General features: G+C 39.5%; 1 protein-coding gene and 1 non-coding gene across 2 annotated transcripts in view; one reads left to right on the top strand and one right to left on the bottom strand.

Moving 5' to 3' along the window:
• Positions 1–10,417, bottom strand: part of PAX9 (paired box 9) — a 123,179-nt gene extending 112,762 nt beyond the window's left edge. The window contains exon 1 of the mRNA XM_069950453.1: positions 10,193–10,417. Within this exon, the coding sequence (XP_069806554.1) occupies positions 10,193–10,256 (64 nt within the window). The 5' untranslated portion in view covers positions 10,257–10,417. The remainder of the gene's footprint in view (positions 1–10,192) is intronic.
• LOC138771613 (U2 spliceosomal RNA) lies at positions 1,780–1,970 on the top strand. The gene has a single exon (XR_011359660.1). It is a non-coding gene; the product is annotated as a U2 spliceosomal RNA (small nuclear RNA).
• Positions 10,418–18,689: the final 8,272 nt, after the last annotated feature.

The raw sequence follows: 18,689 nt of genomic DNA on the forward strand, positions 1-18,689 counted from the left end.
AACGCAACTTGTATAACACATTAGGCGTGAAGTGCAAGCACTGATTATTTAAGGCGCATGCTCCATTCACTGATCCCAGTAAATTGATATACCTCAATAGGAGTTTACAGTGCCCAGCTGACATCACAGCTGGCCCTGCAGCTGATTGGACGGGCACTAGGAATTATGGTTAATCCCTTTCTCCCACCCAGTGACGTTCCAGACAGCATACACAGTCGAATTTTTTTTTTTGTGATATACCTGGGAATTTGCTTAGCAGAACGAAGCAAATTAACAGTGAATTTTGATTCGCCGGATAACTATTGCTCATCTCTAACTGACATCATAAAACTATTAATGGTCAGATACAAATGTCAAAGTTTGAAACCAGCCAGAAAAATTTCAAATAATTGACCTGTGACATCTTATCGTTATCTGTAATTACATTCCTAAAGTTCTGCACATATCTTCAATTTTGCAATGTTAGCTAAAGATTACACTATTCATTAGGATGTTAGTAGGAAAAAAGCCTTGATCAAACTTAAAGCATACATCTACAGAAATATTAATGATATATCCTAGGGACTTGTCAAATGTTGTTGTCAGTCGGGGTCTGAGTGTCCTGACCATGACCAATCAGGAGAAGGAATGGGGAGAGACGTGTGTCACCACATAGCTCTTACCCCACTCTGTGCCTGTGTGAGCAAGACGGACTCATAGACTTACATTATGTGGCCGTCTTGGTCATCAAGTGACACAGAAACAGTAGAAGAAGACCTCTCCCAAGACCGAAGTCTGATTTTTTTTTTCTCCTAGGAGAAAAAGACTAGTTAAGACTAATTTTACGCTGCGTTATGTAGTGTACAACAGGATCCGCTCAATGTAAGTGCACAAACATCAAACGGATCCATAGACCACTATAGGCTCCACAAAGGCCAAAAGTCTTTCATTTTCATTTCTCAGTTTGAGGAGTATGCAGGGGGTTCTGCTGGATGGAATAAAGTAGTCCTCTGTGCTATTCCATTGTGCCAGATGCAGCAAAAGAATATATACTGCAAAGTATATGTAGCTTTACTATGTTACCCAATGTATGACATACCAATATGTAGTATGTGTCATAAGTATACATAGGATGTACATGTCAGGGTCTTCCCCCAATGCATACATCTTTGACACATCAACCAAGTGCATACATATCATAGAGGAATACTATACAGCTGTTATATGGCCTTGCTGGGCTCCATTACCCCTTATACTGGCTAGTAAAAACCTATAGAAGACTTTCCTCTCTAGAGGTTCTGTTTAATGATCAAGAAAGTAGATAAGGGGAGAGAGTTAGGGTACTATTACACGGGCCAATGAAAGCCTGATAATAATTGTAAATGAGCGCCGATTTGCTAGATCAGCGCTCGTTTACTGGGCCTATTACACGGCCCCATTATTGTTTAACAAGGGCTGCAGGGACATCGTTACCGATGTCCTTGCAGCCCTTGCTTTTACTATATACATTACCTGTCCAAGCTGCAGGGCTCCTCTTGCAGTCTTCTCCCCGGGTCAGCTCTGAAGTTGGAGCGCGTGAGGCCCAGGGAGAAGACCGCAAGAGGAGCCCTGCAGCCTGGATAGGTAATGTATATCGTCAATCGCCCGACAATTATAGGTTCAAACCTATATCAACGATCAGCCAATGATCGTTGTCATGGACTGATCGTTGTATTTATTACACGGAGGGATAATTGGCAGAATCGGGCCGATTATCGTTCTGTGTAATAGTACCCTAAAGGCAGACACCCTAAAGAAGACATGGCTTCTCTGACATTTGGCTAAGATCATGTGTGGTATCTGTTCTTATCAGTTTAATATCTGATACGTCCCCTTTTTGAGGACCATATATTACAAGGATTTTTAGAACAGGGAGATAGAAAATGAGCTTGCTCTGTCCTCTCCAGGCATTCACTTGGCATTGCAGTGCCTCCAGGTTCAGTGACAAAAAAACAAACAAAAAACATATAAAAAGTCATAAACTCCAGGCCCTTTTTTAAGTGGACAAACCCAGCACCATAATTAATGGAAGGCTACATTGTGCTCTACGTTACTAGCCCCAACAGCTGGACCACATATTTATATAGGGGTCCTTAAAGGGGTACTCCAGGGGAAAAAAAATTAAACTGGTGGCGGAAAGTTATACAGATTTGTAAATTACTTAAAAAGAATAAATAAAAAGAGCGCACACAGGAAGTACTTGAGGTGCTGTTTGGATAGTATAGACCTAAAATTTAGTAATACAAAAGGTTGCAGAGTTCTCTCAATACACTTTCACCTGAGAAAGATTTTTAGTTCCAAATCAAATCAAAACTCTTGGAAAGCAATATATATATATATATATATATATATATATGTGAATATATTCTAGATATGGGAAAAGTGCTGCTCAGTATGTACAGGAGTAGTGATCATGTGCACTATTTGGAAGGTCACAATCAATTGTTTCATACAGAGTGCGCCAATTTCCCGTTGACTTTTATTATTAAGCTATGTTCACACAACACATATTTTCGTAAAAGTACAACCGTTGTTGCCGATTGCAACAATGGCCGTGATTAATATGAAAATATACGTTACGTTGCCGTCTATGGAATCCCGGCCGGAGCTTATACACATAGTATATGCTCCGGCCGGGATCTCTAGCGGCCCCGCAAAAAACTTATATGTCAGTTTTTTGCAGGCCACTATTCATTGAATAGCGGCCGCAGAGAACCTGTGAGTGCACATGCTCCATTGTGTGCAGTGGGGAGTGCTGATGCGGGTGCACACGGATGCGCCCGCATCAGAACTCACCGGCGCTAAAGATCTTATCTGACACCGGCCGTTCCGTGACCATACAATATGTGACCATAGCCTTATATTACACATATGGACGCATTACTTGTGTGAAACACTTTCATGTGGGTTACATATACTGTAGACCGGGGGATTATTCTTAATATGTATTCTGAGTGTCTATGCATCTAAATTTTTGGCAGACTTCAAATTTGGTTCGTTCCAAAATCTTTAGAGTCATAATCTTCTATATACAAAGTAGACCAAACCTGGTGCTTTCTGTGGGATCTGTAGACTGTCTAATGTATAGGGGGTGTCTTCCAACTCACTTCGAAGTTCAGCCACCTGACCCTTATGTTCTCAGAGAGATAAACCACCACTAGAGCTGTCTGGTAGTAAACTAGTTAAAAAATACCTTCAAAATTTTAAAAAAATTTCTGTCAACGGGGAATTTAATTTATCCATACTTAGGCTATGTTCACACAACAATTTTCAACAGATTTGATACTTAAGAGAACGGCCGTTGTTTTACATACTTTGGCGGCCATCATTAAGGTAGACTAATAGCCACGCTCAACATCCTTTTGGGTGTTGCTATTTTTAAAGATCCATTGATTTTTGTTGAAAAGATCATAAAAAAAAAAAACTTAAAATAATAGCCATTGCTTGCTAAATAACAGCCGCTCATAAATGTCCTGAACATTAATTTGACGACTACTTTAACCCCTTAAGGTCAAAGCCTATTTTCGTTTTTGCGCTTTTGCTTATTCCATTTTAAGTTTAAAAGTCCATAGCGCTTGCATTTTTTCACCTAGAGACGTATATGAGCGCTTATTTTTTGCGAAACCAATTGTACTTTGTAATGACAGGCATTATTTTTCCATAACATATGCTGCGAAACCGTAAAAAAATCATTTGCGCTGTCAAATTGAAAAAAAAAACGAATTTGTTTTGATTTCGGGGAGTTTTGCATTTACACCGTCCGTCCTATGGTAAAACTGACTTGTTATATATGTTCCTCAAGTCGTTACGATTACTATGATATATAACATGTATAACTTATATTGTATCGGATGGCCTGTAAAAAATTCAAACCATTGTTAACAAATATACGTTCCTTAAAATCGCTCCATTCCCAGGCTTATAGCGCTTTTATCCTTTGGTCTATGGGGCTGTGTGAGGTGTCAGTTTTTGCGCCATGATGTGTTCTTTCTATCGGTACCTTGGTTGCGCATATACGACTTTTTGATCGTTTTTTATTACATTTTTTCTGGATTTGATGCGACCAAAAATGCGCAATTTTGCACTTTGGAATTTTTTTGCGCTGACGCCGATTACCGTGCGAGATCAGGAATGTGATTAATTAATAGTTCGGGCGATTACGCGCGCGGCGATACTAAATATGTTTATTTATTTATTTATTTATTAATTTATATTTATAAAATGGGAAAAGGGGGGTGATTTGGACTTTTATTAGGGGAGGGGATTTTTATTATTAATAAAAACACTTTTTTACTTTTTTTTTTACATGGACTAGAAGCCCCCCTGGGGGACTTGTATACAAACAGCATTGATCTCTCATAGAGATCAATGCTGTGTATATACACAGCAAAGATCCATCAGATCGGTCATAGATTGCTATGGCCTGCTGCAGGCCATAGCAATCTATTGCCGAGCCGGGATCAGCGTCATTCCGATGCTGAGGCCCGACACGGGCAGAAGAACGGATCTCCCCCCCGCGATCGCATCGCGGGGGGGAGATCCGACCCACTAGACACCAGGGATTGTGTGCATAAAGCACTTCAATGCAGCTGTCAGGTTTGACAGCTGCATTGAAGTGCTTAATTAGCCGGCGCGGCAACGGGTAACAGAGGCACTGCCCGGCTGCACGTGTCAGCCGGGATCAGCGCCATTCAGAGCGGGGTCCCGGCGGGACCCCGCTCTGAACACCCCCCGCGGCGCCATGACGTATCAGATACGTCATGGGTCGCTAAGGGGTTAAACAACAACCGTTATCCTATATATTGTGTGAACTAACGGCCGTTGTTTCCATAGACTTCAATGTTAATCATTGAGACTGAAAAGAACGGCCGTTATTTTGAGTATCAAATAACGGCTGTTATTTTACTATAAAGTAAACAATGTGTGAACATGGCCTTACAGAAGAATAAAATTCTGTATTAGAAAAATCATATGAAATTGTAAGGCAATAAATGTATGGCCATGATTATAATATTTGACAACTATCCCATTTGTGCTACCTTTTAGATGATTTTAGATTCAGTCTGCTGGTAAAGATTTCTGAAAATTTAGTTCTTTCAGCTGATTTCTTTTTAAGGTTTAAATAGCTGAACTAAAATCTCCCTAAGAGCTAGAGCAAATATTTAATAGTGGAGAGCCCTTGAGCAGCTAAGTGGACCCATTACCAAGGTCTACTTGTATTTGTGAGCACAGGATGTCAACTAGATTACAGGACTTGAAAAAGTCACCTATAAGATTTACTTTTACTTCTACCTTCTAGGTTTTATTTTTACCCAATATTGGAATGTGACAGGAGCTCAAATGTACAGAACGGATCAGGAAAACTGAATCCAGCTATCAGAGTCTGCTAAAATATCACGATTTATACTTTTTGTCTCAGTGTAGAGAAAAGCAAGGGGATATTCTTTGTAGGAGGTCGGAACATTTTTAGCCCTTTAACAGCATAGGTGACAGATGTACATAAAAACATATATTTCATATAAATATATATTTAATGTTTTATTTTACCCCAAAAATATGTGAAAACTTATAATATATAATATATATTTAAAACTTATAATAATATATATATAATATATTAATTAAATATATTTTTAAAAGGTATTTATTATATATATTTAATATATATATATATATATATATATATATATATATATTTATGATTATATTTTTACCCAATAATATGTGAAAGCTTTTTTTTTCATTATTTTCATTGCCTTTGTATTTTTAATTATTTTGTGCATATATATATATATATATATATATATATATATATATATATTTTTTTTTTTTTTTATTTATTTAATTTTTTATTCCCATACAGATGAAGGTTGTGTGGTAATTTAGCGCTATAGTTTAAAATTATGGTTATACTAGAAAACTTTTGGAAACTGACCTGGAAACTTTTCATCATTCATGTGAACATTTTCTGCATATTGTTGGTTTTAGTTTGGACATTGTTTTATTAGAGTAAAAAAAATATGTCCATATAGGTATTGGGTCATTTTGAGCTCTCACTATTGCAAAATAGAAAATTGCCAATGTAAAAATGGAATCACTGCATTGATTACTGTTAGATACAAGTGGATCCCAGCTTTTGTTTCAATACTTTCTTCAATACTTGATCATTTTTAATATAATATAATTTCGATTTTTTTTTTTTCTAATTTTTAAATTTGTTGACACAATTCATTGCTTTTCGTATATGGAACCATTAAGGCTTTCTTCCTAATGCAGCATATTGTGGCATTCCACCTAAGACTCCCCATTGTTGTTTTCCTTCATTACTGTAATTGTGGCGGTTTTCTCCTATGTTTGTTTGGCTCAGTGTGTTACGTCTTGTGCGTCCAGGTGTCCTTCTTAGAAAGTCACAATTCCCAGTGTATCTTGGCTGCAGGGTACAGCCACAGACTGACAGTCACGTTGCACCTATAGTAATAAAAAGGCATGAATACACCATAGCAAAGGGAAGGAGCTCCGAAAAAACTAGGGGAGGAAAAGGATAAAAGTCATTTCAATTTAATCTCATTTAAAAAGACATAACTAATAAATTTGTATGGACTGTGCTGCAGGAGATGCAGGCTAGAGTCGATAGTGGTTTAATTCCCATTGAAACCATTGAAAAGCCTTAACAACAAAGGCCCTAGTCTGATTATCCCCTAGAGCTAAAGAACATTCTAAGGAGGTGTCAATCACTTATTATTCCAGGATTGAACAAATGCAAAATCTTGACTGGAACAAATGCTTCCAACAGGCCTAGAACTCAGGGTTACATTTTCCTTTTGTTCTCCCCCTAGCAGTTGGCATGAATTTGTCTTCCCCCAGTACGACCACCCAGGAAGCCTTGTTCGGAGGCTGCCTTGGAGTGAGGGATGGCTGGTGACACACAGTCTTATCAAGGACTACTTTATAGGTGTTGCCAATACAACTGGTACATGGGAGACTTTCTAGAGATCCAGAAATATGCGGGGAGTCAGCCAAGTACTGTCATTACATTGCAAAACTGTCCTTCTGCTTAGAAAATAGCAGCTTGTTTCTGTATCCTGCCCAGCCACTGCTTGATTTCTCCTTAGACTCCAAAGAAAAATAAATCTATCACTGAATAGAATATTAGTATAGATGAAATAACACAATACACAGATTTATATAGAGCTGTTTATTTATTTATTTATTATTATATTTATCATTTTGTTAATGTATTATTATTATTATTAATATATTTATTATTTTATTTACTTATCTAATTATTATGTCTTTTTATTTGTTATTCTTTTGTTTATTTATTTGCATTTTATAGACACGGAGTAGTAGTAAATCATTTCAAGTAAATTCCTGGTAAACCTATGCTTTTGGAACACATTAGGGAACTGCTGAATTAGTGATTCCTGGACACAAAGTTATTACAAGAAGCACTTTAGTGAGATGATAACACAAGATTTGCACGACAGATTGGAGTTTACTGCTTCATGCTTCATTCCTGCCACTTCTCTGAAGACCCCATCACTGGCTCGAGCACAGCTTTTTGAGCAGAAAACAATTATTCGACCAGGACTATACCTCAAGAAAATGGGAGTGTAAAACTTAAATTTTAGTCTTATTGATATTTTTAGTGCGGTTTTTAATTTAATCAAACAGGCACCCTAAAGGGCTGTCCAAAGATGGGCAATTCCACCAATCTATAGGTGTCTGATCACTGCAATCTGATCATGGGGACCCAAACCGATCTTAAAAATGGGTGTCCCCTGCTTGAATGAAGTGGTGGTTGAGCATGCACATTATGACTATCTATGAGACTGATTGTAATAGCCGAGTGCTTAGAAATGGAATGGGGACACAGTCTACATGCCAATTTATTCAAATGGGGTATACTCTTCTGGGTCCCAGCAAGAAAAACATGACAGTGCATTGTCAGTAATGTCTAGTCAATGGTTAATGCCCCTTATCACTGCAGTCTGTCCTAAATAGGTCCTATGTATAAGGGCCCTATTCCACCGGACGATTATCGTTCAGATTATCGTTAAATCGTTCGAATCTAAACGATAATCGTTCGGTTGAAATGCAGTAACGATTAACGACCGAACGAGAAATCGTTGATCGCTTTATAAGACCTGGACCTATTTTTATCGTTGCTCGTTTGCAAAACGTTCGCAAATCGTTCGCATTGAATAAGACATCGTTCGGTCGTTCGCAATAGATACGAACGCAATAGCGAAGAAATACGGAAGAAGAAACGATCGCAATTACGATCATAAGTAACGATTATCGTTCCATGGAAATGAGTGAACGTTTTCAGGTCTTTCGCAATAGCGGTCGTTTGAGATCGTTAATCGTTAACGATTATGCTAACGATAATCGTCCGGTGGAATAGGGCCCTAAGTCCCTCTATATATCTGTAAGAACATTAGACTTATCCCGGAGAAGAAGAATAGGCTCTGCCCCCTAAGGGTATGTTCACACTGAGTAAAATAGATGTAATTCTGCGGCGGAACTCTCTGGAGCGGAATTCCACCTGCCTCAGTGTGTCATAGCCTGTCTATGGGAGAGCACTTGCTCCTCCGCTGAAAATTTTTTGCGAAATTATTGCACGTTACAGAAACTTGCACAAATGTATGGTATATAGTAAGAATATACTTACACCAGATGTGAGCTAGTGTAGATGTGCACTATAGTTCATGCCAGTTAGTGAAGTAAAATAAATTTGCCAGAAGTGGAGACCATGCCCCCTGTTTGGCTTTTTAACATGTCGCAGGCAGCGCAACCCTGAACTTGATGTGTAGATAATACATTTTGCATTATTATACATGTATACATTCCAGATCAAGATATTGTTTTTAAAGGGGTTGTCCAGCGAAAATCTGTTTCTTTTAAATCAACTGGTTTTAAAAAGTTATATAGATTTGTAATTTACTTCTATTTCAAAATCTCAAGTGTTCCTATACTCATCAGCTGCTGTATGTCTTGCAGAATTTTTTTTTTCTTTTTAGTCTGACACAGTGCTCTCTGCTGACCTATCTGGCCGAGCCAGGAACTGTCCAGAGCAGTAGCAAATTCCCATAGAAAACCTCTCCTGCTCTGGACAGTCCCTGTCTCGGTCAGAGATGTCAGCAGAGAGCAATGTGTCAGACTGAAAAGAAAACACCATTTATTGTAGGACATAAAACAGCTGATAAGTATGGGAAGACTTGAGATTTTTAAATAGAAGTAAATTACAAATCTATATAACTTTTTAAAACCAGTTGATTTGAAAGAAAAAGATTTTCGCTGGATAATCCCATTAAAGAGACTCTGTCAGTAGGTTAGTGCTGTCCTATAAAGTAGTGACAGAGGAGCTTAGCAAAATGATGTATCACTTACATTGTTCAGTGCAGCTGATTCAGCAATATTTTTTTAATAACATGGACAATAAGTCGTCCTCTCCATTATGTTTATGTGCTCAGTAGTCCTGGATATTCATGAGAAATAGAAAACTCCACCCACCAGCTGCTGATTGGCAGTTATCTATCCATGCTGTGTATAGGCAGTCACCTGTCAATCAGTAGCTGGAGGGCGGGGGGAGGGGTGTGCAAGAATCCTATTCTCCTGCATATTAGAAGAACGGCTGAACGGAATGATGTAGGTAATACATTGATCTGTTCAGCATTTCTGTCACTAGTTTATGCTGTCCTCATTTAAGGCAACATAAACCTAGTGACAGATTCCCTTTCAGAAACATATTAATACCTTCATTATTGCCATGTTCTTGGATTCATATTCATAATATATGTGTCCTAGAAAGTAAATATTGTCATATGACTCTTCTGGGTTTGGTCTGCAGTTACATAGAATCCTTATACATTTCCTTTACATTATATTCACAGGGTCCCACTAAGATATTTCTGGACTTATAAGGTTATACATTTGAGGGAAAATATGCTTTTTGTTTAACTTTTGATTGTATCCCTTTTGAGTTAAATAGGTAGGGGTTGTGTTAGATGACATGGAATCCAACCCCTGGGACACCCAGAGATATTAAGAACAGGGTCCCAAATATTCTGTCACAATGGAGAGGTAGAAATAAAGTAAGAGAGGGGCTCCTCCTAGTGCAATACAATAGTGAATCATTGTGTCTCATCAAAAGGTAGATAGATGCACTCACCTTGTGGAGTTGTGTAAGATATAGGCACAATTCTACTGTAGGCGTATGGTGTCACCTGGACCATGAACCGCAGCTGTCCCTCAGGTAACCAGCCACCAGCGGCGGGTATAGAGATGCAGGAGAGTGTCCCAGAAGGGTTACAGGAACCACGAGAAACCCCAGAGGAGGGTCAGCGCAGGTAAACGTCCAGGATGTGGGCACGGTCACGAACAAACCATCGCACGGCGGTGTGACTCAGTATTCTTTTTATTGCTGCAACGTGTTCCAGTCTTTATATTGGGTCACAGACCTTGATCAAGCAGATGGAAAAAGTTGAAAGAAGAAACAGCAAACAAAAAAAAGGTAGCTAATGTTTGCTGTTTTTGCCTCTCTGGATTCACTAGTGTATAAGAGATTGAACCTGGGCGAACCTTTGTGTGTTTTTTCAATAGAAGATTGTCTGTTGTAATTATAATAATAAATATAGTGGAAAATCCATAATGCATCCATTTCTATCTAACCTCAAGATATGAGGGGGGCTGAATATTGGTTTGTAGGGAATCTACCTCCAGTAGGTGGCACACTATAAAGGGGGGATTTACTATTTGCACCTTTTCCCTCTATTTTTCTGGTTTAACTTTCTATCTTAGGGTAATTCTTAGAGCAATTCTTGTGGATTCCGCAGCAAAATCCGTGCAGAATTCCGTCCGTTTAAATGCACCATTGCTCCTTTCCATAGAGCAAAATGGGAATTCCGTCTGTCTGCGGAAATTTATGAATGGAAATTTAGAATGGAAAGGTTAATTCTTTGGGTGGATTGCGCTGGCAGAATTCCATAGAACTCTATGGGAGGTCCTTTTTCACGCAGAATTCTGTGGGTAATTCCGCGAGCGCTATAAAATGAGCAGAATTCCATGCGGAAATCCGTCAGGGGGAATTCAGCGAGAATTGCTCAGTGTGCAAATACCAATATAACAACAGCTAAATTTATCACACTGTCATACAATGTATTTTTCAATGCACCTTTTTTGTCTTGTGGATATCTAGGTCGGCCGTTGATTAGGATGAAATTTTGCAAAACATTATGAGATAAAAAATCTTTTTCGCTTCCATGCATTTGAGTTCAAAACTCCTTAGTATAGCAGATTTATGAAATCTGACCGCAAAAACATGGCCACTTTTGCCCCACTCTTGTCCCCAGGTCAGGTGCGGTTTGCAATTAAGCTTCATTTACTTCAATGGAACTGAGTTTTAAAGGCCACCCAATCTGGAGACAAGAGTAGTGCAAAAGTGGCCATGTTTCTGTAGCGCTGGATAACCCCTTTAAAATTGTCTCAAATTTCTGCAATCCCACTCCATCCTCTATCCCCTTCTTGGTTAAACTCGACTGACACATGTCTTTTCTCAACCGTACCAGCTATGTAACTATGTATGTAACTATGTTAAAATTTAATCACATCTAAGATATTTATGAAGAACTTGCCATTTTGATAAGTTTAGCGCAGGTACACTTACCATACAACCAGCAAAACAGTGAACATAGAAAAATGCTTTTATTCTCTGGTGCCAAGTGTCAAAAAGAAGTTCACAAGACCCTGAATTGCTGCAATCTGGACTGTTCTTCACCCCCTCCCATCTCTGTCCCTGATTCTTTGACAGTCAGCTGTCAGCAGATCTGAGCCCTGCTTCTGAATCTCCTTCCTTCACTGTGCATACAAGGTGCAAGATGTGGAAACAGGACTCAGGAGGTGTTACAGCCCTCAACGTTTCAATGGCTTAGGAACACCTCTTTGACACTTTTTATGCTATGGAAGCACAGATGTATATATGAAAGGTACCATGTGGCTCTTTGATCTATCAGCTATCTAAAATTGTCAGCAGTTTGGAACGTGAATTACAGCTCACAGATTCAATTTAAAGCAATTGTACCATCAGTTACGTTGCTTTTTTTTTTTAACCTTAATCAAACAGCGCTGGTGTGGAGAACTGGGGATAGGCCCACCACCGGTATTAGAGGGATCCTGCATGCCCAGAGCATAGGCTTATTATTTGCCATGGAGAGGCTAGTACAGTGTAGGCCCATCTGTGTTTTTGTGTGTTTGCAATTTCAGCCATAGCAACGTGCTCCTGCCTAGTGTGAATGGTGTTCTAGGAGAGCTGACCAAATTTGTCTTTTTTCTGTGTTCTATACAGTAAATACAATACAAAAAATATGACCATATACATTGCTATCATACTTACTGGTCATATCCAGTATACTGAGAGATATGTCATATTCAGAACAAATAATTACACCACACCATGAACATGTATTACTACCACATTGTGCTGGTTATCATTGCATTGTTAAAGCATAAAACCCAGCATATAAAGGTCAATGAAACACTATACCAAGGTCACATCTGATTGTCAAATCCTGACCACATATTACCACCGCCTAATGATGTCATACCATATTCATATTGTTAGTGAATACAAATCACATACATGGGGGCTATGGCTTTTTTTGGCATTTTCTATTTCTATACATACACATATACACACATGCAGTATATACACCCAGGCACATAAATACATAGAGACACATACAGTCACATATGTACATACAGCCAGGCACATATCTACCCGTTCAGACAGACAGACACACATATATATATATATATATATATATATACACACACACACATTCATTCAGGCACACATATATACATACACAGTCACATATACACACAGTCAGGCACATATATACACATACAGTCATATATACACACAGTCAGGTATATATATATATATATATATATACTCACACAGTCAAGCACACATGTACACATACAGTCGCATATACTGTGCACATATACAGTCACATATACACACAGTCAGGCACATATATATATATACACACACAGTCCGGCACACATATACACATACACAGTCACATATACACACAGTCAGGCACATATTTACACATGCACAATGCTGTAGTACTCAGATGCACTTACAAAGTTCTCCTCTCCTGTATATTGCCAGGCAGACTCAATCAGCAGAGCGCCGATCGGACCGCACAGAGGAACGTAAGAGACCTCCGGTGGTCTGTTAAAACGATTGGCACCCCAGCAGTGTGTCACCTGTCCTGATCGGTAGGTGACAGGGGCTGCCCCTGTCACTTACACTTAAATGCAGCGATCGCGCCATTTATGGGGTTAATGGCATGCTGCAGCGCGATCGCTGCAGTCTGTTGTTAATGGTGAGGGCCCGGCTAGTCACTGCAGCCGGCCCCCACCTGCTATGGAAAAATTGTCAAGAAGACAATACAATAACTTCTTGGTGTTCGAAAACCATTTGAACAAAATTTCCCCCTGAAGCTTTGTTCGGTACTCAGACACTTACATGGTAACTTCTTCTTTTTTCTTTTCTTTTTTTTTTCCATCCAATTATACCCCTCAAGTAATTTTGTTTTCTTTTTCATCAGTACAAGACCTCATGTGACCTGTGGGTGCAAAAAATTAATGTTATACCTTTTAGAAGACGAGGAGGAAAAAATGAAACCGCAAAAGAGAAACTAAACCTCAGTCTTGAAAGGGTTAAGAAGTTTAAAAGCCACTAAGAAAAAATATTACAAATGTTGTTTAACCATTGATCACTTTAATTCTGTTAAAGTGATCAATTGGGTTGAAGTTCCACTTTAATCCTGCTTGACTGTGTGTAAACTTCTAAAGAAATGTAATTACTTTTCCCTGCTTTTACACCCTGAATATTTATATTTATGTATTACTTTAATATTATATTATATTATAGAATTAGATGTTTAGTGTTCTCTAATCTTTGCTATGGCATGTAAGCGTTCATGTCCTGCATTCTCATATAAACTCCATTTATCACCTATCTTCCTATGAGAGTAAAATAGGAGAGTGCAGATGTATCCCTTTCTGTGAACTCGCTTTGTTTGATAAATTGAGGGCAGGCACGGTCTCCAGACTTGTTGAAGTTCTGTATCCGGGGGAACAGATAAATAGACCTCCAGGTGTCAATTTTAAGACAATGGGACGTTTGTGTCTCACATGCCCAACCCAAAGACTGCATAAAACACAGAAACAGGCGATAGCATCAGAAAGTGGTCCAAACAAAACGGTTACACTTCAGCTGCCCTGGCGGATATTAGTTCTTGGTAAATTTAGCTGAAATACATTAAGAACGGCACAAGTACCAGTTTCTACACTATATAGATCCTTGATTTTATAGAGCTAAATTCTTTATTGAACCATAAGGTTATGTTCATACACAGTAAAAGCAAAGCAAAAAGCAAGTGGTAAATAATGAGCATATTTGATATTTGGACGTTATTCTATATGGTATGTGCAATGCTGGCTAATTTCCTGTTGACTTTAAGGGAGCGCATTATTGCACTGAAAATCCGGATGTATTTTTACTTCGAAATTACAGCTGTATTTTGGTATTAGTTTACAAAGCCTCAACCAGAATAGAAAATGAAGTACAACAAAGACGCAAAATAATTACACATACTACATGACATGAGCAAATGTAAAGTGTTCTCCTTCAAATCATTTTATTGCATTAATGTATCAGTAATAAACAATAAAACAACTTTGTAATTGATTTCATTCTTTTTTATCTACTGTAAGCCAGTGTTTCTCAACAGTAAAATACTTCAAATGAAACTATGCATAATCTGACTGTATAGTCATACTTCTTTGCATCCATTCCCTGCTCTTTGTTAGGGCCTTATACACGGGCCGATTATCATGCAAAAAAATCGTTGTAATTTTCTTCTATTTAAAACATCTCAAGTCTTCCAGTACTTATCAGCTGCTGTATGTCCAACAGGAAGTTTGCTATTGCACTGGACAGTTCCTGACATGAACAGAGATGGCAGAAGAGAGCACTGTGTCGGACTGGAGAAAGAACACCAAACACTAAGGGGGGCATTTATTAAGTCCGGCGTTTTTTACGGTCCGGCGCTACGGAGATTTATGTAGAGGCGGACTGCCTCTACATAAATCCCGTGCGCGCCGGTGCGCACCGCCGAAAACCTACGCCAGCTGAGGACTGGAGTAGGTTTTCGGCGTATATTTGGGCGGAACGGATGGTAAATCGCGCGGACTCTGAGTCCGCGCCCTCTGTTTCGCCCACTACACGCCCCCTTTCCGCCCCCCTGGCGTACTCGGCGGAAAGTGCCGATTTGCGAATATTTTATTCGCAAATCGGCCATTTGCGTATAAAAAAATACGCAAATCGGCACTTTCCGCCGAAAATCATCCGTTCGCAGAATGATACATGTGGCCCTAAATAAATGAATGTAAATGTAAAGTAATGTCAGTTATTACCAAATTATAATTGTCTGCAATGAAGTCAACAGAATGATGGCTGCCCCATGCACATTAAAGGAATCCGGCAAATTTTTTTATTAAAATATTGTATTTCCCCCCAAAAGTTATACAAATCCCTAATATACACTTATTATGGGAAATGCTTATAAAGTGCTTTTTCTCTGCACTTACTACTGTATCAAGGCTTCACTTCCTGGATAACATGGTGATGTCACTTCCTGGATAACATGGTGATGTCACTTCCTGGATAACATGGTGATGTCACTTCCTGGATAACATGGCGATGTCACGAACCGACTCCCAGAGCTGGCAGAGGGGACACTGAGGGACACAGGGCACTGGAGGGGCACTGAGCATCCCTCTGCCATCATCCTCTCCAGCAGCCACAGCCCGCACAGCTCTGGGAGTCGGGTTGTGACCAGTGGCTCAGCTACCATAGAGGCAGGGTAGGCAGTTGCTATGGGGCCCGTGCAGGAGGGGGTCCCGGGGAGAAGGTAAGGGAAGGTACATGGAGCGATTTTTAACTACTAATGATAAACGATCGCAAACGAGATTGTTTATCGTTAACCTGAAATCGTTCACTATATTACACAGAGCGATAATTGTTATTGCGATTGTTTATTCCTTTTGATCTCAGTAAAATAATGAGCAATGTGTTATTCCACTGAACGATTAGTGAAAAAATGCGGAACTTGAGCAAACGAACGTGGAATTACAGCGAACGATTAGTGAACGATTAACGATAATTTTAGGTTCAGATCTCGTTTAAATTCAGATTATTGTTTAAATTCTAACGATAACGATTTTTCACACGATAATTATCCCGTGTAATAGGGCCCTAAGAGTGTGTCCTTCTGCTTAACCCCTTATGTACTGCAGTGTGTAAGTGACCCACTGTTTACTTACATGCTGCAACACAAAAAAAGGGTTAACAATCAGAAGACTAAGATTTCCTCTGATAACCTCTGACCTCTGTTCTCCAGCTGCTGTGCAGAGGTCAGGGGTTATTAGTGCGCAAGTAGTAAAGCAGATATCTCTTTGTCTTCTGAACTTTGGGTCACTTACACACTGCAGTACATAAGGGGTTAAGCAGAAGGTAGTTTGCTCCTGCACCTATGTATTTAACCATAAGGGATCCTAATGGACCCTTATAGGTAAAAACAGTGGACTGTCAAAGGACTGTCGTCCTTTCATCGTCTTTTTAACAAAATTTAATAGACCTTCAATAATAGCCACACCCAATGGATGTCAATACAATGAGTGAAGTAGGTTAAACAAAGGCCGTTATTTTGATTATTAAAGCGGTTGTCCAGCGTTAGAAAAACATGGCCACTTTCTTCCAGAGACAACATGAGTCTTGTCTCCAGTTCAGGTGCGGTTTGTAATTAAGCTCCATTCACTCCAATGGAACTGAGTTGCAAACTGCACCCAAACTGGAGACAAGAGCGGTGCTGTCTCTGGAAGAAAGTGGCCATGTTTTTCTAACGCTGCCTAACCTCTTTAATTGTAAACATACAGATACCGTAGACATAGAAGAATACATTTTATCCTTTTTAATTTCTCTATATTTTATTTACTGCAAATTATCAGCTGCCAGTCATACGGATGACAAACATACATCTCTTCACTCGTGTATACATTGAAGTGAAGCATACTTCAGCACCATTTCATCCTCAGGGACTCGGAATGGAGCGCTACCATCAAGATCTTCTCAGCTTCATTGACACTGTCAAAAAGGAATGTCAATACATTGTCTCGTCTGCTCTTCACTTCTAATTTCCTGCCTACTCCTTGTAGCACACTCCTCTCATCTGACATTATGAATTGTGTTACACTATTGATACTAAAAATAGAGAGAATTCCTATATTATATGAACATCCAAATGTCACATTGCCTTTTTACTGAATTGAAGGCGTTCCAGGTTGTAATCCCTTTAGGGCCCCCTCTATGAGCGACAGCCAACAGGCCAACTTCTAAGGACCATTGTAAATAATAAATGCACATCAGTTTCAATGGAAACCTGGGTTGATTGCTTAATTCCATACAATTCCAAGTCCAGGTTTTTCTTTTACAAGACCATTGCAAAAGTGATGATGGAGACAGTGGCTGGCTGTCAATGACAGGTCATGTAATGGGCGCCATGACACCAAATTGCCAGAGTATATACAAGTGCATGGTATAGAAGTGTCTAGCAGTCAATAATCCCTTACCAAGAGCTACACTACCAAAAAGTAGCATCTGACAGCCATCATATAGGTCAGCAGGGGAAGCAATTTTTATACCCTTTTGTGTCAGGACATATCGTCCCGAGACATAACCTCCTGCAGAGCTTTGAACCAATGAGTTTATTATGTTATCCACGCCTAAAACATAATATTTTGGTTTTGAAGATCTTGCTGGCAGACCTGGACCGATACCCAGAAACCATACAAACCTCATTTCTCATCCAAATTCTCCCCTATCCTTTCAAAACATATCATTTTGGATTTATCCTAAAGTCGCCCAATGCATTTATTCTATGTGGGCTCCTGACTCCTTCCAATGGCAGATTTGGAGGAGAGAAGCTTCAGGCATGTTGGATTTCAACTCTCTCTCTCAACTTTTTTCATAAAGACTGATGTCTGACAGTATCTTCTTCCCATTCTGAACGCAGACACAATTGGCTCTGTGTATATATGGATTTGGCTTGCAGCTATCTGAATTATATGGCTAGTTTTATACCTCTTTTAAAACAAAACAAAAAAAAGACAACCCAAAACTGCCAGCAGCACCAGCCTCATGTCTTATAAACCTAAACTCTAAGGCTATGTTCACACTACTTAAAAGTACGGCCGTTGTTGCCATCAGCAGTGTGGAACTTTGCCTACATTTCTATGGGATCCCGGCCGGAGCGTTTACACACCGTATATGCCGGCATCCCGTGCGGACCTGCAAATAACTAACATGTCGGTTTTCTGCGGCCGCAATTCAATGAATTGCGGCCATAGGAAACCCTGTCAATTCACACAATGAAGCGAGTGGCTCCGGCCGCTTGCTTCATTGTGTGCTGTGGGAGGTCCTGATGCGGGCGCGCGCTGAACCCTGCAGCCGGAAAGATTATCCGGCCGGTACTTAATTACCATCCGGGATGATCCGGGCAGAGACCGGCTGTTTCGCGACGTTCATACGTAGT

Source organism: Dendropsophus ebraccatus, chromosome 13 (genome assembly GCF_027789765.1).
Source record: "Dendropsophus ebraccatus isolate aDenEbr1 chromosome 13, aDenEbr1.pat, whole genome shotgun sequence".
Lineage (NCBI taxonomy): Eukaryota > Metazoa > Chordata > Amphibia > Anura > Hylidae > Dendropsophus > Dendropsophus ebraccatus.